The 27,746-nt window shown below is 36.5% G+C and overlaps 1 protein-coding gene across 1 annotated transcript in view; it reads right to left on the bottom strand.

The window, feature by feature from the left end:
* Window positions 1–27,746, bottom strand: part of LOC121422563 (unconventional myosin-X-like) — a 123,161-nt gene that overhangs the window by 8,096 nt on the left and 87,319 nt on the right. The window contains exons 5-20 of the mRNA XM_041617708.1: window positions 18,724–18,865; window positions 16,516–16,593; window positions 15,109–15,268; window positions 12,177–12,283; window positions 11,001–11,127; window positions 9,867–9,985; window positions 8,933–9,083; window positions 8,135–8,262; window positions 7,390–7,560; window positions 6,198–6,298; window positions 5,595–5,794; window positions 4,917–5,098; window positions 3,888–3,987; window positions 3,081–3,178; window positions 2,332–2,426; window positions 1,530–1,718 (exon numbers count right to left, since the gene is read on the bottom strand). Of these exons, the coding sequence (XP_041473642.1) occupies window positions 1,530–1,718; window positions 2,332–2,426; window positions 3,081–3,178; window positions 3,888–3,987; window positions 4,917–5,098; window positions 5,595–5,794; window positions 6,198–6,298; window positions 7,390–7,560; window positions 8,135–8,262; window positions 8,933–9,083; window positions 9,867–9,985; window positions 11,001–11,127; window positions 12,177–12,283; window positions 15,109–15,268; window positions 16,516–16,593; window positions 18,724–18,865 (2,148 nt within the window). The remainder of the gene's footprint in view (window positions 1–1,529; window positions 1,719–2,331; window positions 2,427–3,080; window positions 3,179–3,887; window positions 3,988–4,916; window positions 5,099–5,594; window positions 5,795–6,197; window positions 6,299–7,389; window positions 7,561–8,134; window positions 8,263–8,932; window positions 9,084–9,866; window positions 9,986–11,000; window positions 11,128–12,176; window positions 12,284–15,108; window positions 15,269–16,515; window positions 16,594–18,723; window positions 18,866–27,746) is intronic.

Below are 27,746 nucleotides of genomic sequence, written 5' to 3'. Positions count from 1 at the left end.
ATAATTGCGTAAGCCGAATTAAACAATCCCCGAAGCGTCTGTGAATAAAATATTAATCAAGAATTTTATTCAGAACAGAAAGGAAAAGGAATTGAGCTTTAAGATCCGCCTGTGAATAAAATATCAATCAAGAATTTTATTCAGAACAGAAAGGAAAAGGAATTGAGCTTTAAGATCCGCCTGTGAATAAAATATCAATCAAGAAATTTATTCAGAACAGAAGGAAAAGGAATTGAGCTTTAAGATCCGCCTGTGAATAAAATATCAATCAAGAAATTTATTCAGAACAGAAGGAAAAGGAATTGAGCTTTAAGATCCACCTGTGAATAAAATATCAATCAAGAAATTTATTCAGAACAGAAAGGAAAGAGAATTGAAGAATTAATCAATCAATAATCAATCGAAAATCTTAATAAATCAATTCCAGAAAGCAAGGAAGGCACAGAGTTGGAGATCCCAACCTGCAAAAAGAAATAACAATAACACTCTCGACAACAAAGTGTAAAGGCTGTCTAGAATTTAATTAAAAAACGGCACCAAAAGCCACCACACTTTGAACGTGAAGAACAATAACCATGACAGGTGGAGAAGGCTTGCTGCCACGTAGGCAGGCCAAGCCCGGTGCCTCGCGAACGCGCTAGCGATGCGGCGCGACTAGAACTCAACGTTAGGAAAACAATTTAAGTGTCACCAAAAACACGCTAAAAAGTCGCGCCAGGCGTAAATTCTGAACACAATCTTACCCACAAACGGAAAGATTGAATTAAAAAGGGAGAATGCACAACAGATAAGCAAAAATAATATACCAAAGCTCAAAAAGATTTGAGCTCTTAGGAGACTTATCTGAGCACGTCTTGACAGGTGGCTTGCCGAAAGCAAAAGAGGAAGATGGACGCTAATTGCGCGGTGATCATGGGTAGTAAGCCTGAACGGGAAAGGGCGCGCTCGCGCTTTTTAAATCCTTGGGAGTTCTTTTCGGGTATGGCAGTCCAGAGGGCTGAACTAGCAAATCAAGTAGATGTATGGAGTTATTGAAGTAAATTATATCATTTGATCATGATCTAAGTAATGTTTTATGAAAGCGGGCCTTAAATTCCATATTTCGCTCGATAGAAGAAATTTCAAAGTCATATATACATATTTTCAAATTCAAGTGACCATTTATTGAAAAAATCCAACACAATTATCACAACCTGGTACAAAATTTGAACCCAAAATGTACATTTGCAACATGCAGATGTATAGTCTTGCCTATATATATATATATATATATATATATATATAATTTATTAACAACTGAGCACTGTAATTTGTTTGCATAAATGGCAAATTAGACATAATGATTGAAATAGCAAAGTTATCAAAGGAAAACTAAGCAATAAGGGGAGGGGGGGGTTTGTGGAAAGTTTTGAGCAAATTAAGATTTAGAACATGGGTTTCTGAATCAATCAAATTTCTGAATCCTTGCATTTCCCAAAATGTATCCTATGGCATTTAAAATTGTATTCCCTTTTAAAGCTACACGTTACCTTTCATAAAGGGGCTCCCTGAATGAGATCCGTGTTACATGATCATCCGTGCATTCTTCATACGGATCAATGATGTCCGAAGGCCAATGGCGCCTCGCTAGCCAGCATCGGACCTTGGATTGGAGGAAGCGCACTGCCGTGTCCCGGTGCCCGTCACGCACAGACTCCAGACCTTGTCTTGTCTCTTCACTGCAGGAAGGAAATTGAGAGGGATTATGAATTGAAAATTAGCATTGGGGACCCACTTCATACTGACATAATCTATGGTTAGTTTATACTTAAGTAATCATCACTTAAACTTGATACCGTGATGTCCTTTGGCTGCTGAGCCCTGTTACTATGGTAGTTACCATTACAGCAAATGTACCACAATCTGAACCCAAGTTTGTTACCATTAATACCATTCTTAGGACTAATATATTATTACATACCTGACTGCATCAATTACGCACATGCATGACACATTTTAGATAAGGAAAACGTATTGAAATTAGTTTCAATACGTTTTTCATCACTGCAATCTACATTATCTTGATAGATATTGTTTCATATCAAAATCAACAGTGAAATGTACATGCATACACTAGACACACACACATAATAATAATAATAATAGGTATTTATATAGCGCCATCTACCTAGAAATATTCTATTCCGAGGTGCACATGAAAAGAAAGAATGAGAAAGTTAAGATGAGTGTCAAAGTGCCAATAACAAATACTGTTAAAAAAGAAGATACATATACATGTAAAGGCAAAGATTCTTGTAAGTAAAAAAGAAACAATCCAAGCACACTACATACCTGAAGAAGACCCTGTTTTCACTGATGATCCATTTGTTCTGTGTGTTCACTGATTCAATGAGTTCACATCTTCTCATGATCTGCTCTAATATCACCTGACAGAAAAAAAAAAATCAATGCAAAGCAGTTTCTTAATATTGGAAATATATCACACAATATAAAATGAGATAATTCATATCTAAAATATCATATCTAAACTCAATTTGTGAAGTACCACACAACCGTCACATGTAGACAATGAATATAATATCATGGCATCATTTGTATTGATGGCACATTTTTATTCCTTAACCGCTCCATTTTCCATCTTCTCACAGTATCCCCTTCCTGGGGAGTATTCCTGGCAGGTGTATTTGATGCTATGTTAAGCTCAATATATACCATTGTATCAAGTATCTATTTTTTACTTGAATCAGAGGGTACTAGGGGGCAGGGGCACCCCCCCCCCCCCATGAAAAAAGGGTAAAGAGAAGGAAAACTGTATAGATATGAAAGAACATATAATAATATAATCACAGATTGTGTATATCTATATTACTTGATTAAAATAAATTGTTGAATTGAGAGAAAAATAGGTTGTCTTGCCCCTCCCCAGCCCCTATAACATACCCTGGATTCCTGGAACAAAGAAAACTGTCCACAATGTTCTTAACCCCCTTGCTACCAAATGCAATGGATTTTCATACTCAAAATACAGTTATCACACATTGATCACCACATTCTTGTAGTCAATGGATTAACTAACTTACTTTGCATTGGTCTCTTGGAGTTTTCTTCCTCTGCCATCTCTCAAGCATCATCTGGTATCTCCTTGCAAAGTTAAGAATCGTGTCACAGTACGGATAACCTGGTTGTAAGATAGTAGAAAGAAAAAAATAGGATTGATGATCATCTATAATAACACTCTGCTACATTATCATTTTCCATACTGTCATCGCCTCTAATTTCGTCTTTACAACTTAAACTTTTCCTTGCATTGTTCTCTATCAATCCATCTCAGAGAGCAAGATATACAAAATTCTATGATTTATACCAGGGCTCCATCTTACAAAGAGTTATGATTGATCCGATGTAACTCTATGGAAATCCATTAGTGTCATAATCGTTTCTACAGGAAATTTGCAAAATGTGCTTTGTAAACGAAGGAGAACATACCAAATTGTCAAGAAATCAATGAATTTATGGATATACATGAATTTTTTTCAAACAAACATGCATTTTATAAGTTGACTTTGCTGGCTTTACATAGTTGCCTTTGATTGGATCAGACGAGGCCCAGTTTTCCTTGAAGGGCTTTAAAATGGCTACAGAGAGCTTTACAAAGGGAGAGAAAAGAGCTATGCAATGGCCACAAAACAGGAAGTCGCTCACTGTGCATCTCTTTTCATCTCTTCCTCTACTCTTTGTCATTTTTTTTCTTCTCCCTCTCTTTCTAAGCTCCAATCCCCACCCCACATCCGAACCTAGTCAATACCATTGTCTTTATCCACTCAATGAGAGTTTAAAGAAGAATAGAACAAGTAATTTGATTTTGAACTTTGAGTAGAATATATTACCATCGGTCATAAGCTGTAATGTGGTCATCAGCTGAAATGCTCTTGTTTGCCTTGCTACTACTGCGTAGGAGAACTGGCTACTGGATTCTTGATCATTGATCTACAGAAAATCACAGGAACATATCAAGAATGAGAAGGAAGATTTAGAAATATTCATTTCACAACAAATATGAGTCTCTTTGAAATGAAATGTGTATCTCTTTGAAACCACCAAAGGAGCTAGCGCTCATGAACTTCACAAATTCATCAATTTAACAATTTTTACTCCATACGATATCTATTGTCCATTTGGCATCATTAGAATACTTTTGCTCTCATACATATTAAAGAATTCAACTGTCACCCCCTCCATTTACTCCCATGTTCTTGAAACACATTCCAGTAGATATGTCTTTGGACTTTGGCCAACAAATTTCTTGGTTCAAATCCCTGTCAGAAGTCATTTGGAATGACATTAACCTCCATACGCCACACTAGAGAATCAGGTGTGGTATATGTACATGTAGGAAATAATTTCTTAAAATGCTTGTGTGCTGTAAAATGCCTCCGGACTAAAGCTGAGGTATTACTACGTAAGCTCCCTTTGGAAGCACATAGAGTAGTACTGGTATATAACGTAAAAAAAAGGTCATTGACCTTTGAATCTTATTGGAGAATGAGCATTCTAGGTACTTAATTTTATTTCATTTGGTCTTCTTGTAAAAATAAATGCATTTTGATGCCATGATCACCACCAACCTGTAATATTTTATCTAGGAGATACCATTATACACTATATATGAAAAGGTCATTGACCTTTGACCTTGAAAAAAATCCTCTTTCCCCAACCCGTATTCCTCCTAACTTTTTTTAGGTAAATGTTGACACGCATATCTTCTCACATCAGTTGAAAAACCATTTCCAATAATTTCATTCCAAATGGTTACTAATTACAGGATAGTATAAGATGATAACATGGTATGAGCTTTACAAGAATAAATTATTGTCACAATAATAAAACAAGATAAAAAGTCTAATTATATGTTTTACCTTGATACAGTGAATGAAATGAAATTGTGCTTGCTGTCTGGTGAAAGAGTCTAACAGCTCGGTGAGACGATGGTGGGTGTCGATTGGAATACTCCCGATGCTTGGGTCAGGTAGAGTACGAGACTCCAAAGATATCTGAGGTCTGGGACAGATGCGGAACAGGAGACCCTTCACTGCATTACCTGAATGTGAAATAGGAACAAATTTATGTGAATAGGAATGCAAGATTGTTTTCAAATGTATTTCTAGTAATTTTGAGTCCATCCTACGACTATGTATGGGATCAAGGGCAAAATGCTGTAAATTAAGAATTAAAATATCAACTGATATATACACCAATTTGAGGAGCATATGTAGTAATTCATTTCTATGGAGCACTAGTTATGTTAAAAGCAGTTAATTTGGAAAAGACTCTGATAGAGTATATTACAGGGTTAATGATATTTCAGAGACATTTTTGAGGAGCAATATGGTCATGCTCTAAAGGGGCAAATATTGTACAAGTGAGCTTGAAATTTAGCACGAGACTTATTTATTAGTATAAAATCACCAAAGTAAAGGAAATGGGAACAGTGACTTTGGCTACCAAAGCGGCTTGCCAAACAGAAGCCATGCTACTATGAGAGACAATTACGCCCCCTGGGATACAGTCTGGACAAAGACTGTACATGTAAATACCTTGTAATAGTTTGAGCTCCGGAGCAAAGAGATAGGAAGCGAAACCAAAGTTACATCCTTTCCTCCTGAAGATGGTGAGCACATCATCACTGATCACGTCCCTGCTTCTCTTCAACACGTCCGCGGCATTGTACCTCACTTCACCGGAGGTGTGTCTGATCGTGAACAGGTGCTTGTTCTCACGTTCTACCGAAAATACACTAGAAGAAATACAATGGACAAAATTTCAGTGGTAAAATGTGATTGAAATCAATTATTTTGATTTTCTGTTTGGCTACATTACCATCTGATCGTACTGTTATTTCACAAAATTTATAAGTCAACGACCTACATCAATTTTCCTCTCATTATCTTTGCCGTTTGTTTCAGGATTTTTCTATTAATTCACTCATCTCATAGTAACCATGTTCCTTGATAAATCAAACATAATTTTTCTGTCACATATTTGAAATATTAACTTTTGCTGTTAGCTTTGCAAGGTTGAATCCATTTAATTGTTCATCCTTTATCACATAACAACTAGATTTTGTCATTCATCTTTGAGCTGCAATGAATGATTTTTAAGCATTTTAAAAGACCACTATGAAAAGAGTCTAGTCTTACCCATTTCTGTGATGTTTCTTGTTAGTTCGGCTGATAAGTTCATCCGGTGTCGGATGCTCAGGTTGGTTGCACATTGTATCAATAGTTGGAAATAGACCATGCTAGAAAAATATCAATAATTACATTACAATGTATCAATGGTTGAAAATAGATAATGCTAGAAAAGTATCAATAATTACATTACCATGTATCAATGGTAGAAAATAGAGCATGCTACAAACATATCAATAATTATATGGCATAATGGAAGTAGAGTGAAAAATTACATATAAACAGATAAAAATTTCTGAAGAAATATCTTTCAATACATTTTCATTCAGATACACCATCGTCATATGTGTGATAAGTTTATTTAAGCCCTCGACGAAAAATAACATATATTGAAAGGACAAGTCCACCCCAACAAAACGTTGATTTGAATAAAAAGAGAAAAACCCAACAAGCATAACACTGAAAATTTCATACAAATCAGATGTAAGATAAGAAAGTTATGACATTTCAAAGTTTCACCTAATTTCACAAAACAGTTATATGCACATCCTGGCTAGTATGCAAATGAGGAGACTCTGACGTCATCCACTCACTATTTCTTTTGTATTTTATTACATGAAATATGAAATATAATTTTCTCCTCATTGCCAAGTGATACAATGATTAATTCCTCCCTGAACATGTGGAATTAGCATTGTTTAATACTATATGGTTCAGTCAAGTTGGTCCTTATTGTCAAATCTATAAAAAATGAAATTTTGCATAATTCAAACAATAAAAAACAAAAGAAGTAGTGAGTGATGGACATCATCGACTGACTCACCTAGTTGTGCATATCACTGTTTTGCGAAAAATAAGTGAAACTTTAAAATGTTATAAATTTCTGATTTTATTAACTTTAACATTAATATTTTCAATTGTTTGAATTACTTTAACATCCTAATCCCACATTGCGCTGCTCTCGACCCAGGTGAGGTGAATGCTGCGGCCAATTGAAAAAAGGGAGCCCCTCCCATTTTTCAAACTTGACTTTTTTTTATTAATTTGGGGATATTTTCTGTATGTTATATAGGAATAGAAGGAATTGGAGTCACATAGTCCCTAATGTCTGAAATATAGACATCTCAAAAACAAGTTAATAGACAATATACTGACGGCTATATCCTTACAAGAAAATATTGAAGAGTATTATCATTCATACCTTTGAAGCAAAGAAATCTACACAAGAAATGTTGTCTTGGAATGGTACTGGATTCATGGCGACACCATCTTCTCTACATGCATCCTGGGGTATCTTGAAGGTTTGTTGGAAGTAGACCTGGTGTAGCACCTCGGATGAATAGTTGCAGCACAGGTCCTCTATTCTATTGCACTGAGGTCAGACATTGGAGGTAAAAAGAACATTCTGGCTGTAACTTCTAGCAACTGTACGTGTGTTTCAAATTATTAAGATACCATACCTAACAATAAGTATATTTCAGTTTCTAGGAAATAGATTATTAAAGTAGGACCGATAAAAACAATCTGCATTGAAATAATTTATGAATATAAGAATACATTGAAAACTTATATATTGTATTCATATTCAAAATAACACGGAATTCTACATGTACAAGAAAAATTGAATGTAATTATTCAATTCTAGGAAATAGATGATTCAAGCAGGACTGATAAAACAATCTGCACTGAAATAATTTATGAATACAAAAATATATTGATAACTGATCTATTGTATTCATATTCATAATAACACTGAATTCTACATGAACAAGTAAAATTGAATGTAATTATTCAGTGCTTGATAATGAAAAAGCTTCAGCCTGGACAAAGTTTCGAGGCAACTCAAAATAATTGACAGAATATAAACAGATATAAAACCAGAATACATTCATGATATTGTGATCAGATTTCCATTGCAAATTATTCTGTAAATAATTACTATCTACCTGTGTATTGGAGAAACCTGGCATATCAATGATGTGTACTGTACCCTGAAGATGTGTGCTGCCATCTATTGATGATGAATTGCCATTCAATTCCATCGTAGAATCACTCAGTCTACTGCAAGAGTCTCCTAAAATGCAAAGAATGATTTCATGTTTAATTAAAATGAATAATACCAAATTACTCTGTATATGTAATTATCATTAGAAGAAAAGTAGAAGAAATAGTTTAAGGTTTAAAGTTTTATTAGAATATCCACATTTCGCAGCCATTTAGACTGAATCATTGGATTTACAAAATATAACAATAAAATGATAACATGGTATAGCAATCGAACATTATAAATATATTATTTACAAATAAAAACACTTTGGGTAACTTGACAGATTAAGGAAAGGATGACCAGAGTGTAGGGATAAGGGGAAAGGGGGATACAATAGAGTAGGGAAAGAGGGTGGGGAAAATGAAGACAGAAGAGATGAGTATAAGAGTAGTAATAGTAGTAAAGTAGTGTGTAAGTAGTAGTAGTAGAATACGTAGTAGTACAAATAGTAGAAGTAGTAGAAGTGCTAGTAGCTGTAGTAGTAGTGGCAAAGTAGTTGGAGTAGCAGTAATAGTAGTAAAAGTAGTAGTAGTAGTAGCAGCAGTAGTAGTAGAAGTGGCAGTTGTTGTTGTAAAAGTAGGAGTAGTAGTAGTAGTAGTCGTTGCCGTAGTAGTAATACTATTTTTTGGTGAATTCAAATACATAGATCTTGGTCATTAAAATCTACACTCTGCAAAACAAGGCAAGGCTAACTCACCACTACTCTGCGTATCCTCACTACTGACAGAGGGCGCTACATAGGGAGGACATTTTGAGTTGGGTTTGAAGACACTGTTGATTCTCTTCGTGATCGATAAGACCATCCGACAGTATAGAGCCTTTGCAAGTGTGTCTCTTGTTTCGTTGGCCTAAATGAAAAAAAAATCAGTGGATATGAGAACATGCACACATCCCTGCTGGCAAGAACAGCATCACACACTTTAGAGTTCACAGCATGTTCAAAGTGCGTTCATGGTGTATGCACAATGTGTTCATAGTGTGTGAAGTGTGTTCACAGTGTGTTCTCCATGTGTTCCCATTGTGTTATCAGTGTGTTCACAGTGTGTTATCAGTGTGTTCACATTGTTTTCAGTGTGTTCACAGTCTTTCAGCGTGTTCACATTGTGTTCAGTGTGTTCGCACATTGTGTTCTCAGTGTGTTCACAGCTTGTTCAGTGTGTGTACTCAGTGTGTTCAGTTTGTTCATGGTGTCCACATTGCATTCTCAGTGTGTTCAGTGCATTCTCAGTGTGTTCACATCGTGTTGTCAGTGTGTTCTCCAGGCGTTCACATTGTGTTCAGTGTGTTCACAGTATTTCAGCATCTTCACATTGTGTTTGGTGTGTTCAAATTGTGTTCTCAGTGTGTTCAGAATTTGTTCAGTGTGTTCACATTGTGTTCTCACAGTGTTCACAGTTTGTTCAGTGTCTTTACATTGCATTCTCAGTGTGTTCTCAGTGTGTTCACAGCTTGTTCAGTGTGTTCATAGTATAAATCTCATCTTCACATAGTGGAACATGTAAACACCCTGTGAAAAAAATTGTTAAAACAGCTCATGTTCATCAAATCATCTCGTAAAAATTGTGTTAAATGCAAACTGAACAATGAGTATCATACATTCTTATATGAATATGTATCAAAGAATGAACTACCTGTTCAGCATTGCACAATGTTTTGACAGCTTGTCCTTTGATGGTATGGGTTTTTGTCGTCAGCGCCCGGTACAACGACACTCCGGGGACTCCAAGTAGAGAGGCCACTGCTTTAATTTCTGAAAAAAAAATAGAAGAAAAAGAATAACCCTCCCTGAAAATAATACAGCCATCTGTCCATAGTTAAAAACAGTAATTAGTTTCCATCAAAATTGTTTCCCATTTGGAAGGAATGTGTGATAGATCCTGTCTATAAAGACCACCCGTCTTCTGTGGTCACTTTTCCTGTTTGCCTTCCAAGGGTTGCCTAGTCTACAAATGTAGACCCACATCTGCAGTGTGTGTATAACAGCTGATTCAAGGAGTCTGTATAGCAGACCTGGGGGGCGTTTCATGAAAGGACTTGTCGGACGTTTTATCTGACAAGTCCCATTTTATCTGACAGTTGCCATAGGAAGAGTGCCTCTCAGCCAATCAAAATCATGGAAAGATGTCAGATCTGACAACTTGTCGGATGAAAATATTGATGAAACGTTCCCTAGGTCTACTGTGGCTGCTGAAATGGCTCACTTTGCTCGCCCTTTCAGGCTGGTTCACAAACCAGCAGCAGCGCACTTCACGTACTGAGATCCCACCTTACGAGCCATTCAGAGTCTGTATAGCAGACTAGGGTGGTCTTGATGGATAGGTGTGAATGTAGTTATACAAACAAGTCTTGTTCGCACAATTTTGTACATACAGGTTCACACGCTACATGGATGCCTATTGTTAATATTCAAATCATTTTAAAAAATGAAATCTGAAAAACTGAAAACGATAAAATGATAAAAGCAACAATATATTTATTTGGTACATAATAGCCATAATCTCTATGTAGTTCACAAATGAATAAGCATGTAAGCAATAAAAAAAAATAATTCATTAAAATTTCAATACCACTCACAAGAAGAATATACAGTATTTTTATGGTGCAAATATCCACCTTCTCAGGTGCTCAAGGAACTCCTATAGCGCAGTAATCATATTGTATTCAAGAAACCAGATCATTGTATCAACAACACTTTTTGAAAGGGTCTCTCTATATCATTCATTGCTTTTAGAATCCATTATTGAATAGAGACTGGAGTGACTTACCACTGCTACCTTTAATATCAAGCTCATAACCTCCATCTTCTACAAAATTGACGTTACCAAGGAGCAAGATGGCTGAGAGTATTCTCATCACGTCAAGGAATTCAATCCCGAGAGTTGAAAGGGCAATCTAAAAAAAAAGGATCAAACAATAAAAAGCATGGCTAAAATGTGAATTCATGGACATTACTGTTGTTTGCGGTTTAAAGCTCTGTACTTTTGTGTTTAATCAGCTCTCCAGCTTCCTACATCTTATCGAGAAGCCTTTTCCTCTTATATTTCATTATAATGCAGTTCAGTAAACTTGCAATGAACTCCGAAATCTATTTTCCTCTCCATTGCCTGCCTGCCTCCGACCTAGACCTTGTTATTGTTTAGTTAAAGTACAAACTCCGTGCCATTCTTCAAGTTGGGCAGGGCGATGTTATCCAATCACATGAGATGAATGGCAGGAAGAAACCCAAGTATATGCTTATGACCCAAAATACATCACACCCGCAATGTTGTCCCACATATTGAAAGTGATGCAGGGTCAAGGGTGTATACTCAGGTTATTTCATGGCTCCCCATGGGTGTTCTCAAAGAAACCTTACACTCTTCTCTGAGTGGTTTCAACCAGGTAATACATGGCGCAGGACAAGTGGATCGCGTGACTGAGCGTCAAAATCCATGATGGAGATTTCTTCTTTTTTTTCATTCTTATTTGCTTCTGATAGCACAGACTTTTAGCTCGGAGAGTGATCTTTGAAGCGAACTAGTACATGCTTATAGCATTACTATTAGCCCAACTTACATGTTTGCTCCATTAACAATTCATTACCCCCTACCTGGTAGTGGCAATGAATAGTATTGTTAATAGCTTGTAAGAAATGCGATGTAAGAGAATTAAACAACTTAGATGAAAGGCTACAAATCAACATCAATATGTTCTATTAAATTTTTTTTTAAGATTTATTTTTGATTTTTTTAATATCACTACATACCACTAAATAATCAATCACTTATGGATATGCCTGAACTCTTATAAGAAGCATAGGAAAATGAAATCTTTGCAATATAGTTTCCCTTAATGAATCGGTCCATCAAAATTTACAAACATTTTACTCAAAGAGTTTTAGAGAGCCTTTACTGCAAAGGCTTTTCATCTCTCAAGCAATGAATAAGTTTTTTTTCACAAACCTTCAAAGAGTGGAATCTCTCTTTCTCTATTCCAACATCCTCTGAGCTTTTCCTTTGTTTCAAGTAGGCAAGATTATGGACTCCGTAGCCATGGAGATGAAGTTTAGCTGGATACCCAAAATGAGATAACATCAGAAATAGCGTCAAGAAGAAGATAGATAGATTAATAAATATTAATGATTGTTAATTGCTTGTTTGTCTCAACTAGGTCCACATCTTATTTTTCAAAAAAGCAACAGAAGAATCCTCTGCTGTAATGATATAACCATATCATTTTTTTGCGAACCAGCAAAGACACATGATTATTTTTAAAGCAGTTGCTCTAGGTCCGAAAAACAGTTCATGTTTTTCATATGAATCAATTTTTCCAGGCATTTAATGATTTTAAAAGTGACTAGTTTAATTTTTCAATTTTTTTTCCTCTTTTTTTTTTTACAAATGGCCACATACAGGTGGATCTGCCTACCTCAAACTTTTTGGTTCAACTTAGGTGATTTTTTCACTTTGAACATGTCAATATTTTTACAAGAAGTATATGCTTAGAATGTTCTGGTCTAAAAAAAATGCTTTTAACCCTAAATAGACTGGGCTATTTCAACGCCTAAAAAGACTGGGGGGGGCTGATTCAGCCCCCCCTTATGATCTCGGCCGTCGATCGCGCGATTGCGACGAAAAATTGGCACACGCATTACCCATGGCATTATCTACAAAACTGTAACATCAAATTCTGCAAAAATCTCATGTCTCATTAATTATGCTAATTTATGCGTAAAATCATAAGTTTGCTCTAATTAATAAAATAATGCCCCTGAAATGCTAATTTTTGTTTCACACACTCTAGATAGGCATCTGAACAAATTCATTAAAAAAAATTCAACATCACATTTATTTTCTTATGTATTCTATTGTTTTCTAAATTTCTTATGTATTTCTTTGTTTTTCGACTTTTTGTTTTTTCAATGGAAATTGTCGGGGACTTTATTTTGACCATAAAAAAGATAAAATTAATTGATTTTAAGCAGTAAAAGGAAAAATAATGATACATTTATGAATTTTAGATAAAAACACTATTTGCATTGGATTTGTACACAAATTCACATTTTTGAGTAATTTTGGGTCTGCATGCACTTACGAAATGTTGCGTAATTTCGGAACCGCGTACCCGGGGGTCACAATTTTGGTCTCAAAAGTTGCGCGAGACTTGAAAGTAAAAAGTCAGCGAGCATCGCGCTAAAAAAATGATGCACGCCGGATTTATCGCGAAAAATGTCGAGGGGGGCTGAATCAGCCCCCCCCAGTCTTTTTAGGGTTAATAAGCTGATTATTTGACTTATTTGATTTATATACAAATTAGCTAAGCCACACTAATATGTATATATTTTTACATAAATCCAACAGATTTTCATCACAAGACGAAAAAAATTTCCATTAAAGTTCAGATTCTATTACATTGTAAGACATCTAGAATTCTTCCTTGAAATATAAAATGAATTTTATGATGTAAATAAAAACTTTACAGCAATGCATCATGCTATCATGCTAGGTGAGTTACACAGCAAAATAGATGTGATCAATCATAGATATGATGAGGACGAGTCCATGGGTTATAATGTGAGTTGAGAGTACATCATGATCACCGATGACATTAATATTCATATGGGAAATCCCCTTCAAACCAGATGGTATGTGATGTCATGCCCCAAATTACACAGGGGGGTTTCACCTTGGCAAGGTGTTACTTGAGGAGCATTCTGGATTGAACACAATAGCACGCACCACTCCTCCCTACACCCCTAATGGAGTGATAATAAACACAGTAAATTGCCAATACATCCATTGCCAACTCATCCACTCCTCACACGGTCTATCCTCATTTAGTCTGATGCCATTCCATCCATCAACATTTCGTCTAAAAACCACTTGGTCCAATAACCATTTAGTACAATCATCACTTCGTCTAATCGTCTAATCCTCTCCTACAATTTCGTCGCATAACCAGTTGGTCTCATATTATTGTCTTTTCGTTCATTTCGCCCAATTAACACTTGGTCCATTAGACCAAATGGTTTATGGACTAAATGACTATTGGACCAACTGGTTATTAGACGAAATGGTGAGTGGATAAAATGGCAATTAGATCATATGGGTAGTGGACGAACTGATGGTAGACCAAATGATAGTACACAAGTTGGCAATTGGAATAAACCATAAAAACTCCAAAGTCGACACACAAACAGGGCCGAGGGGGTTGGGACAGGAGGCAACTCCCCGTATGACCTTTGCATTAAATAAAAATATGAAAGGAAGATGAAAGATAGTTGAAAGATGGGTATTGAAAAGGATGTGCTTGTTCATTTAACTGTATCTATCGCCTTTTATTTTCACTGAAAAAAGAGGACGTCACTGAGCCCCCCTCCCCATCAATATATCCTGCCTTCGCACCTCCAATCTCAAATTCAAATTTCCTAAAATACTTACATTTGTGTAAGATTTCAATCTTCATTTTATCTCACACCCCTATCTCTCCTTCTATCCTCAATTTCAATCTCTATCTGTGCTTCTTGACATTTTTTTAACCAAAAGGCCTACCTCTGGCTCATATTTGTTTTTACAGCCCACCTTCATTCTTGATATATTGTAAGACCTGGGCCCCATCTTACAAAGAGTTACTTTGTTGCGATCAACCACAACTATGGAAAGCCAGTGGCATCAACATATAAAATGCATATTTGTTCAAAATAATTTCTACATGATCTTGAAAATTCAGTGTGCTTCTTTTTTGTTTACTAAGGGCATTATGCAATATTCATGGAGGAAATTATGACATTGTTGGATTTCCATATAGATTAAGATGATCAGATCAATCGCAACTCTTTGTAAGATGGGGACCTGAACAAGATTTCTGTAAGAATGAAGGGGAATAAAAACTAACCTCTTTCTTCGTGGGAGAGCCCTGCTAGCATCTGATAGAAGATATGAAAGTTCGATTCACCGGCCGGGGTATCTACTACTCTACTTTGATCAAACCAGTGACATTCAAACTTGGTTCTTGTTATGGTATTTCCAGCAAAGTGAACTTCGACATGATGACCCTGTTAAGACATAAAAATAAGAGGAAATCAGTGAGAATGTGTAATTAATTCATAATTTTCTTTTATAGACTTATTCTCCAGAAATTCAACAAGTAGAGAGGTCATTGGAACATTTTATGAGTCAGTGATTGTTGGTGACTTACTTTGTTCCAAGCCACTTGGATACAAGGATTTATAGTAGATTATACATAAAGTGCTGGTCATGTTTAACATCAAAATGCTCTGAATTGGATAGCATTTTGCTTAGCTAAACAATAAAGTTCTTTTTAGGGCAAAAATAAAGATCTATATTCATGAAAATACATGAAAATTATACGTAATAAATCACTGCAATATCTATGATAGAACTCTATACAGCGGTACAGCCATCAAAGCCGTGGAAGCCCAACACCAGATCATTGCCAATATCATCCTCACAAACTGTCAATCAAGATCTTGTGCCTGAAACTGATTCCCTTATTAATCATTCCTAAAGAGTGTGGTAATCCGGTACCCATGCTCAGAACGCGACACCCCCTCCGATCGTCGCCTCGGGCGTTAACGACCAATCTCTCCCCTGGAAACTGGATGTTTTGGTGGAAGTGTCCACCTTTACCACCGTGACCTGTCAGGATTGGTGATGTGGTTATGGGATGTTGAGTAGATGGGACAGCTCCCTCGATAGGGGGGATCCAGACAGTTTAGTGCCTCGGGGGCAAATTCGCGATGAGAGCATTACCACACATGAATGTATTAAATGAACTGATAAAATATCGAAGCCAAAGAAATCCATACCAGGCTCTATAATGTGATATCTCATGGAGAACTTAATTCTTAAAATGCCATGAGAAGATGTCAAGAAAAAGAAGAATGTGATTAATGACAAGAGTAAAGATAATGGCCTGTATTCTGAAGTCGGGTGTAACTTAAACTCAGGTTTAAAGTTGTAGTATGGAAAGTCAATTGTTACATAAATCACTAATGGTAGAGATATCATATTTCAGCTCGTTTGGCTCTCAAATCATTCATAATTGTCTAGGAAGTATAAATAGATGATTGTCTTCACCATCGATGAATCAGGAAAGAGCACAATAAACATAAGAAACATAAAACTTGATAAAAACTTTGACACTTTTGGCTTCCCACAATTTCTGCACAGAGTTAGACCATGGTCTAAGTTAAACCTGACTTCAAAATACAGGCCTATAAGTCTAAAGCTAACATCACATGATTAAGAGCAAGGAAATCGCATCATAATTATCTCTTACCAGTCTGCTAGCACATGAGTCGTGTCTTGTCTTAGCGCATCCAACGGCTCTGAGGACGTGGAAAGCATGCGTCAAATTCTGAAACAAAGATACAAAGTAAAAATTAAAAACACATGGATATTTTCTTAAAAAGTAAACTGGAAATTATATTTACAATCGGTCAACATGCTCCTTACAGTTCCATTTACTTTACAGATGAAATGAGGAGATAAATTAAATTTACTTTATCTTTATAAAGAAGTTACTTTTGTACCGAATCGTTTACCTTAATGTTATCATAGCAGGAGAAAATTGTATTACTGCATGCAAATGTTAGAGATCAGGGGATGGGTATAAAGAGGTTTTTACAAGCACTTGTATACTTCTCAGACTATCTTAAGGTGAATAAGATGAAATGGCAAATATACCGAGTGGCTATTAGACAAAAAGGTTTTTAGACGAAAAGGTTTTTGACAAAATGTAATTAGATCATCTGGGACGAGACCAAATGGTCAGGAAATGAAGCAGGCAGAGACCAATCAGTAATTCACATAAATATAGAGGGGAACATGAATAAATGATGAAATGTTCGTGCTCAAAATTTCTTAATCAACAGGAAAAATATCTACATCACACAGTTCTCGCCAACGGCATATTCCACTTCCGGATGATGACTGATTTCTTTGGTTACTTACCCAAATTTTGGACGAAGATAAAGATTCCTGACTCCATAATAAAGTGGTTTATTGTCACCATGAATTAGCCTCAGCTTGTGTACAACCCAGGTGGACGCAGTGCCAAATTCTCAAAATATTGAATTTCATGTTTTGATGCGGGGTAGAGGATCATGCAAAAATGCAGCTTTGTGGTGATATACTTACAAATAATATTTACTTCTTTTGGGAGATCTGTGCTAGTTTGTTTCTCAAGATTCTATTTCAGTTAGTAAGGCTGATGGATTTAATTTCAGACTCCATTGTAGGCCAGCTGAGTACGCTTAATGAAATCTAAGTTTTTTTCTTGCTTTAATTATATCTTTCATATTATCTTTCTTTCTTTTTCTTTCATACTTGTTTTTAGTCTACTTTCCATTTGGTCTCATCCAACATGGTCTAACCCTCGTTCGTCTGCAACTAGTTTATCTACTAACCATTTGTTGTTATTGTCAATTTAGCCCTTTGACCATTATGTCAGATTTCCAGTTAAGCTATACCCCTTTGGTCTAACTCCTCTCACTTCATGATTAGGACCAAATTTCCAATCGACAAAGTGCAATATAATAGACAAAGTAGATACTTGACCATATGTGCATTACACCAAATGAGAGTATGCGTGAGAACAAGTGACGGTTGGATCAAATGGTTTTAAGACCAAATTGAAGGTAGAACAAGTGGGTGTTAATAGCCAAGACAATCTGAGAATTAGACCATCTGCGATTAGACCAAGTGAACACAAACAATTGGGAAGGCTTGTGGCCCGGGGGGGGGGGGGGCACTCAGTATATAATGCATAGTGGGTATGTGCCGCGGAGGGGACCCCCATTTTCACACTCAAATTTCCGTTCCAAGGCATAGCATTTTTGCCTTGTTGATAAAAAGAACAAAGAAAGCCGCTCCAAGGCATAGCATTTTCTTCTTATCGAGAAAAAGAAGAGGGAAATCTGCTCCAAAGCTTCGCATATTTTTCGTTACGCCGCTCCGATCGCATTGAATGAGTCGAAGTTTGGTGAAAAGCGGCCGCAGAGCTCCCCCGGCGGAGGCCGCGCTATGCACGCATGACCGTTCCGTGGGGATGCAAACGCACTCACACGCTGGCGATCCGTTCCAAGGACCCCCGTTTTCACAAACATTTGTCGTTCCGAAGCCCGTTCCGAGGACCCTCCTTTTTACAATAAGCCCGCTCCAAGGCCCCCGTTTTTTGTCTCGCCCGCGGCACACCCCCACCACATTTTTGGTCGAGTGCCCCCCCGGGGCTTGTGGGGACTGAAGCTTAAATTCAAACTTATACATTTTTTCATCCAAACTCGACTCTATGCATATGACTTTGCATCACAATGATAATGATTGCTCTTCTATGATTAGGTTGCTATACCCATATAAAATACATATATAACTGTGTGATTGCAAACACCTATGGAACTTAAAACCAATTTGATCGAATCCCTATGCATGCTTGCCGACCCTCTGGTAAGGTATTTGTTGAGAAATGCAGGAGGAAGATTATATTTACCTGAAATTGTTTGTTTTCCGTCTGATCTGATGGCTCGCCTCCTCCTCCTCCCCCTCCTGTCGTTTGTCTCTTCTTGCAGAGGCTGTGCAGTTGCCGTAGAAACAGCTGGGATGTATAGGTCTTCCCGCTCCCACTCTCACCACTGGTATGGATGAAGAGAGAAAGAGAGGGAGAGGGAAGGGGAAGAAAGATGGAGAGAGGAAAAAAGAGGGAAAGAAGAAAATATAGAAGGGGAGGAGAGGAGAGAAGAAAAAAGACATACAACAAAATAATATTAGTTACATACTTAATATCAGTAGCCTTCAATTTTAAAGCTGCATCTAATCATCATGAATCCTTTTTTTTCCTTTCCAGTATGAGAAAAATGTATGAGAATTGAGCAATGTATATGAAAGAACTAAGAATTCACTCATTTCATAATTTTCAATCATATACTATACCAATAAATGTAAACAAATAGATAAAAATGGGAAATTACAGAAATTACAGATACCTGCAACAGATCTATGCAAGCCACAAATTGGGATATCCCATTCAGATTCTTTTAAATAGATTATACTACTTCCATCACTATTAAACTTTCTTATTAAAGCTAAATAAAAGTAGTTTCAGTAAAACACTGATTTTGTGAGAAAGTCTGTAAAACCAAGGGTAAGTATTACTATTTCATCGTGGATCTAGATCTGGTATAGTTACATAAACTGAACTTAAAGTGGAATCCAGCCTTGGCCATAAAATGTTGTGTTGGGAAGGAGAAAAATAAATTAAACAGAATGGTGAAAGTTTGAAAGAAATCGGACAAGCAATAAGAAAGTTATAGCTGCTTTAAAATTGAGATCACTAATAGTATGTAGATTTCAAATTGGCAACAGGGTAAGTAAATTATGACAAGGGGCAAGGACAACTTTCCCATAGGCCATGTACTTTGTTATCAGGGATTTGTGGTTTTCTCCTAAGTACCCATTCCCCTGGGGCAGTAATCTAAATATAACCCATGTAGTATATTGTTTTATGTCCTCATGAAAGAAAAATATAATTTGAAATAAAACTTTTGGGAAAAATGACATTTTAGCCATAATATGTATTGGAGTACATGGAAGAGTAGTCCTTGCCTTACATCACTAGGACATCCCATATGAAATTGAGTGTTTCAATATATCAGGTGTCAAAATAAAAATGCTTGGTATTTATTTTCCACATACAAACAACCCCCTCAAAGTTACTTCAGTAGATGACTACTAAAGAGAAATCCTTTATACTTTCGCTAAGTCAAATATTATGAAAAAAAGAGTCATCATAATGCTTTATGTCGCTCAGGAACTTTGCTATTCATATTGTTTAGTTAAGGCCTGGCCCCCCTGCCCGTGCGTTGTTCGAGCGGTCATGGAGCGGAGAGAAAAAAATCATCACCGCTCGCTACCGTTTACCATTTTCGATTTCGATTTTTTTTTTTTGCTTTGGATTTTTGTTTTCCATTTTTCCCCTATTTTGTGAGCAAAAATTCGACCCTCTCTCCCTACCGCTCCACGACCGCTCCAACAATGCTCGGGAGGTGTGACCAGGACTTTAGAAACACACAATTGTTCCTGTTTGTCCCTTCTAACCTCTCCTGTATGGTCATTGTAACTACATTAGCATCTAATGATAAAAATAATAATTGGATTTATATAGTGTTTTTTCCAAAGGATACAAAGTGCTGTTAATGGCATAAAATAACTTAAGATTTAGTTATACAGGTAAGTTTTTAGATGTTTTTGAAGAGGTCTAAAGAAGAGATGTTTCGGAGAGATGGATGTTTTGTATCTACTCTCTCATTCTATAATCATCTCTATTTTATCCCTTTTCTATTTTCATATGGTACTGATAAAATTTACTCTAACCATGCCCCCTTCCTTATGACGAACTTAGTACCAGTCATTAGACATTTAATTCTATTAGATGAAATAAATGAATGGTCATGTGACAGATTCCAGCCAATCACATGATCAGAATGAACATTATCAATATCTTTTATGCAACAGGGCCCTAAAGGGTTCACACAAACATCACTCCGAGAGCACCAGATGCAATTATTAGATATCCAAAAGATACCAATTACATACACTGCAATCACCATAATATGATCAATCACCTTGTTCACTTGTTATCTCGAAATACCAGGATCTCGCTCCATGAAAACCACATCTAAATAGCATAACCCCTCTAACTATTGTTGGAAAATGGAGCCTATGTATTATGAATAGGACTCAGCATGTGAACTAGAATACGGTTTTGAAAGGTAGATTATTCTAAGGGCAGATTATGTTTTATTCCCCATTTCGCCTCGGCCTACAGAGCCTTTCAAATGAAAGTTATTAATGCTGATAAGAATATCTGGACATTATTGATGAAAGCATTTGGAAGATTAAATCTTATAATAATATACATGACGAATTTGAGTATGCTTTACCATCTAAAGATTAGAGGTTTATCTGTAAAAGTAGGTTTCTATGCTTTCAATTTGTGAGTCAATCGAATAACCATACAGGATATGTTGTATAAAAGGGATAAATACTGTATACAGTATGCAGCGCTGAATTTTTCAATTTTGTAGGGTTTACGTATTTGATCCATCTCATCTGAAAAGTGTGTTTTCAACTTTTTGTCCTAGATTTTTACAGTTTTCCTTTTATCATTGTAGAATAAATGAGAATTTGGAATTTGATTGATCTACCTCTTTAAAACTTAGAGGAGCTTTGTAGATTGTGGGGGGGGGGTGATTATTATTGTTGTTGTTGTAGAGGTTGTTTCACAATACTGCTTAACTCCATCACCCATTCAATTCAATTCTTTATTCCATTTCCATTCAAAACATAATGTACAAAGTGACATAAAGTAATATAAATCAAGTACAATTTTACAGATCACCATTCGTACATCGTGAAACAAAAAACAGTATAATATTGAGCATAAATGGAAATGAAGGGGTCCACTAAAAGCAAAACTTGTAAAGTGTGGATTCCCCTTGGAATGTAAGATGATAGATACACCAAGATGGTGGACTGTACTTTAACGGATGATGATGAAATGAAGAAAATAATGTCGACTTATTCATATATGCATAAATAAACAGGAAAGAAAAAAGAGAACAAAAAGGTCGAAATCATATTAAATGTAAAAATAATTACCGACCAAATGCAAAGCTATTCACACAAAGTGGTCTTCGCTATGAATAATATGTTGCACACTAAACAGAAGAAAAAGCAGAATTCACAAGTGACTAATCCTTCCCTTCCAATCTGTCATGTATTTCATCCCCCACTTAGTTGATGCAATTGATAGTCCCGGGGGGGAGTAAAATATATTGCTGTACAAACCCATCACCCAAAAAACGTTTAAATGGGTGTTTTATCAGAGTTGGAAGCGGGCCATGCGTGCACTCGTTAAGGGTATCAAAAACACCGGTTTTCAAAAAGAGGGGTAGTTTTGAAAGACTGGTCAATGGTCAATCACAGGGTCAAACGTATTTAGGGTATGTTTTTCCCCAAGCGAGTCCTCTGGGTCATTTTCTGGTGACAAAATTGTTTAGGGGCCAAAATGTGTAAATAAAACCTGCGAAAAACTTGTCTTGGGGGTTATTTTGCAAACAGAGAAAAACTCGTTTAGGGGGGTGTTTGGAAATAATTTGGCCACGCTTGTGTACAGCAATAAATTTGACTGGAGCCCCCCCCCTCCCCCCGGTCAATAATATCACCAGTCATTGATGTTAATGGTTCCAAACCATCAATTAATCACCACATGAAGTGATCAATAATGATCAATCACCTGAATTCATCGGGTTTGCTTTCTCTTGTTCATGACAATATCAATGATAACAGTCCATCTATCAACTTGTGATATAATCAATAACACATCCATCACCTGAAATCTGGATAAAAAATTCCAATATTGTAGAGGTGGTTGTCTTATAGTTGTTTAATTTTTTTTCTTGTATTTTTTTAGGGGTAGGGGGTCAGCATCTCTTTGTTGATCCATATTCTAGAGCAGAATATCATCAAATTAATCTGTGCACCATATACATAGAATATTATTTCACAATACCTTATATAGTAAAACTAACTTCAATGAAATGTAGGCTACTGTAGTAGTTTTCACGGTACACTATGTCTCTTTCTTGGGCAATTGGTCCTGAAAAAGTCCATGTATCTTTATTGGGCAATTGTTGTACCATAAAACCTACTACACTATTCTTCTTCACCAGTGAAACCTATAGAAGTTACATTAAAAAAAATGTATTTTACATATTAAATCTGCTATACTTTAATAACTTTTCTTTTTGCTCACAGAAAGCTTGAACTTTACACAAATATTTACAAATTAAAAAGAAATGAATGGTGTTCAACATTTAAGAAATGAACATTGGAAATTGAACATTAGGTGGTTTCAAACCGCCTCGATCATAAGAACCCCCGTTAAATTACGAGAACTTTTTTATGCTCAAAAATACCCATTAATTATTCCTGCATTCACACCGCCCCGAAACATACCCTTCGGAATAAGTTCCTGAAGTTACGAGCATGCACAGTATGGTCTGATAAGCAGGCAAAGCGCGAGATTCAAAATCACTAGCCCAGCAGACACCCACGGCCCCGCGCCCAACGATACGCTGGGCTTAAAGTTCCTGTAAATTGCTTTCACATTGCCAACATACATGCGACCTTGGCAAAATCCCTGCGAAAGTTCTAATTTTGCCAAGTACCTACTATTTAGCGGGAATTATTTTCGGGAAAATTACCAAAATACCGGGTATTTTCTGATCAGGGTAAATTTCCTGATTAGAGAATACCTGGAACTGACGAACTTCGAGGCGGTCTGAAACCATCTATTGCTTCTTGAATCTGAACATTTTGTTTAAGATGTAAACAATTGATACCTGATCCTGAACCCTATACATAGTCAACCAGCTTGTACATGTACGTAGTACTGTGTATTACCCCACCTGAGAGGTGCATTATTCATGTTATTGGGGTTTTAACAGTTTTATGAGATAGTGCTCATGTGTGTGTTTTTTGTGGGGGGGGTTGTCCAGTGTATTTTGCATTCTCGAGGCTGTGCCATGACATATCTATGAAATGATTTGCATAATTACAATTATTATTATTAGATTAAGTAATTATGGCATTGGAATTAATGAAGACTGGCCTTCGTTAGAAAATAACATAGAATACCCAATGAACCGAATCAAAAGAATGATTACCACAGAGAAAGGTTTAATTACTATTCCCACAGCCTTGGAAAATGATGATAAATATGAGTTATTGTTCTGGTATGTACGGTAATGATCATAGCAAACATCTACTCTCAACTATCATAATGAAATGGTTTGAGGTTTGAAGTACTGCATGGTACTGAAATATATTCTGGAAAAAAAGTCGGTAAACATTCCTTCATGATCATCCCCACTGGAGAGAACACAGCATCATACAGTGTGTTCACATAGACTATAGTGGACTATGTGAAAACGTTATTCAAACTGTTAAAATGCTCAAATTCAACAGTGTGAAAGTATTTCCCCAGAATTATCGATTTTGAGCTACGATTTCATGATTTTACAAAAACAAGTTTACATCAATGTACCAGGTCTATTCTGAAAATTAAACTTGATTTGAAAGAGTTTCTCATGAAATAATTGTTTGCTGCAAACTACTGCCTTTTACCTTTATTATTTCATTGATGTAAGAATAACATAAATTATTACCTATACAAGGTATTTTGGGAAGTCTTGGGTCAATATGATTCTGTTGCGGGCGACACATTTGATGTTCCCCTCAAGGCCAGTCAACATTATGTAAATATTGTATCATTTCGTATTGCAATACACGTGAAACATTTAAAATCATACATTTTCATGAAATATTCGTACCATGCTTTAAGTGTGCTTCTGTTTTTTACTTTTTTTCCTGATTACAGTTGTTTCATGATAAGTCATGATAATATACTTTGAATCACCCTGTCTTTGGTCCCATTTTCCTTACATAAATAACCACTATTTACCCCTTTCAACACCACAAAACAAATTATTACAGAATGAAAATCAGCCATGATTAATAGGTGGTATCTAATCATTTTCAGATTGACCTATAAGCACAATTAACATGTTCAGCAAAAGTTACCTATAATGATTTATTATGAATTACATCATGCACTTATTGTTGAGGTGTCAATTGGACCAAAGAGATAAATCAAATATATACCACACCAATAACACACCTATCCTGCCCCAATCAAGTCAATGTATTATAAGGTTATTCCACAGTTTTTTTGTAACCACATTCTATTTCATACAAAAGTTTGCAATTTGTAGCCAGTCCCACCACTAATCCCCCGCAAAATGATAACAAAGCTGCTAAACTGAGCAGTTTTCACAATTTTAAAATGTGATTTTTGCCTTCTTAACAGGTAAAAAAAGACACTGAAACGGATGTGATAAATTGGTAGAGATTGTAATCTCTCAATTTTATCATTTTAAATGAATTGAATTGGTGTAGAAAAAATGCTAGACTGATTAAATATTTTCCTAAACCAATTATGTGATACATTTTTATATTCAAACCTAACAAGTTCAATTACCAAATAATTAACAATTACTTTTGCTCAAATTAATTAGACTGTCAATAATTATAGATGCATCTGGTCTTTTAAATTTTATATAGACCTTATTTGTGAATGCCTGATAACATGGATTTTTCTTTCACTTGCTTTCATTTCAACAAACAGTAATACATTGCCTATCAGAAAAAGAATGATGCTTGATGCAGAAAATTCTCAGTGGGGTATAGACAAAACATATTTTAACTCACAATTGCAATTCGGTAGATATTCCATTCCCTTCCCCCTACTCCTTCTCCTCCCCTTCCTTCTCCTCTTCCATCCCTTCTCCCCTTCCTTCTCCTCTTCCATCCCTTCTCCCCTTCCTTATCCCCTTCCTCCTCCTTCTCCACCCTTTCCCCCTTCCTCCTTCTCCCCTTCCTCCTCCTTCTCTTCCTCTACCCTTCCCCCTCCTCTAGGCTCCTCCTTTACCTCCTCCACCCCTTCCTCCTCCTCCCTCTCCTCCTTGTCCTCGTCCACCCTTTCTCCCCCTCCTCCTTCTTCTCCACCCCTTCTCCTCTTCCTATTCCTTCTACCCCTCCTCCTTCTACTCCCCCACCCCTTCTCCCCTTCCTCCTCCTTCTACCCCTCCTCCTGCTCCCCCACCCCTTCTTCCCTCCTCCTGATCATCATCTCCTCCTCCTGATCATCATGATCATCATCTTCACCAATGTTAAAATCATGACTATTCTCACACCACCATGATTATCACAAATACACCTCTCCATCATCATCTTCACATTCTTTGGGGTTTTTTTTATTCCATGTGAATGAGTTCACCTGGGCCTAAATGAGATTTATGCACAGACAATGAATCAAAACACAAAGCAATAGGTCAGAACTGGACAAAGATTCTGGCTCCACTTCACCAATGCCCTTGGCAGTGAGTTCATGTTTAGCTAAATCTGAAACGCCAACTCTCTCCCATTTCCAGCTCAATCATGTTCATGAATAAGACTGGGGAATAATCAAAAGACGCACGCATAGTCAACCCATCTCCCTTGGTACGTTGAGGAGATCATAGCACGCGGGAGCCTAGCTGGGCTAATATCCTGGCGATGCCCCCCGTAGTCGTCGAGCACGTCCACATGATTCGATTAAGGGGCCAATCGTGAAGTCTTACCGTAATCCAAACCGACTTTCAAACACTCTGATAAGGTGTCAAGAGGGATATACGAGAGACGGTGTCCGACGAATAAATCGAACAAGGCCTTTTGGCATTGTTCAAGAGACGCTTGGGAAGTGATTGAAATGGTAAAGGAATATCCCCCGATTCAAATCAAATCAGAAAACTTCAGGAAACTTTGTCCTAATAGCACAGGCATGATGTCAATCCTACCATCATTAGAATCTTTCCCCGATTCTTCTGCTATTTTCTCAATTCCTCGTTAATTTGTAGAGGATTTTTCAAGCTGGAATTATGCAAATGTCTTAAAATGAGGAATAAAACAAATTGAAAAATACAGATGTTCTATTTCATTCTTAGTGGAATTAGATGTATGAACAACTATGTTTTGGCAGGATTGGTCATCCACTTCTTTTCTTCAAAATAAACCAATAATTCCTTCAATATTTTGTAAGCCAAAAAGAATAACAAATCAAAATTGATAATGGAAATATCATGGAAATATTGTTCTCCTGTTTCATTTATTTTCCCCAAGAAAAATAACCCCAGGCCTGGCATCCAGACTTGTTTCCTCCTTAATAAATCCTGCCTGAATTATCTTCTAGAAAAGTGAATCTTCATCTGAATAAACCACGATTTATCAAAATAAATCACCCATTAATCACATAGAAATCTCTTGAGGGACCCAACACGTGATGAAATTATAAAAAACACCATATCTTCAGGAGTCATACGAACAGAATTATCACACTCTGAAATGAAAAATCTTTAATTTCATCACAAGAGTCATACAGAAAACTGTCATATCTAGCTCCGGGGTACGTTCTCTCTGTTTTGCCTGCCGTGTCTCTCTCATCGAGCAGAATCAATTTCGGCAGCAGAAGCACGGCTTCTATTGATTTTAGTTGTCTCCATCCTATATCAGTGGTTTTACTCATGGGCCCTCTAGAGTTCTCATTTCATATCGGTCCTCTTGTTCAGGTAGGTTAACAAGTCGGTCCATTCTTGAAATACAGCCATAACGTTGGAAATCAGGCTAATTTCCCATTACGCTATTTATTTAATTCAATTGAATCTAAAAGAGTCGAGTCCATGTCCGATGTGCTTCTCCTACACAGATTCATATATTCCTGGGCTTATTTTTAATGCAAAGTTTTGACAGTCATTATCGGGGACTAATTTGCTCTCGGCTAATCAGATGTAAGGATTTGCTGTAGCTTATAACACCGAATGTTATTTGAGCTCAAATGCCATTTCTGTTAAAAAATTC

This window comes from Lytechinus variegatus, chromosome 10 (genome assembly GCF_018143015.1).
Source record: "Lytechinus variegatus isolate NC3 chromosome 10, Lvar_3.0, whole genome shotgun sequence".
Classification (NCBI taxonomy): Eukaryota; Metazoa; Echinodermata; class Echinoidea; order Temnopleuroida; family Toxopneustidae; genus Lytechinus; species Lytechinus variegatus.
Note: the sequence above shows the minus strand (reverse complement) of the source record. Positions and strands in the feature narration are given on the sequence as shown.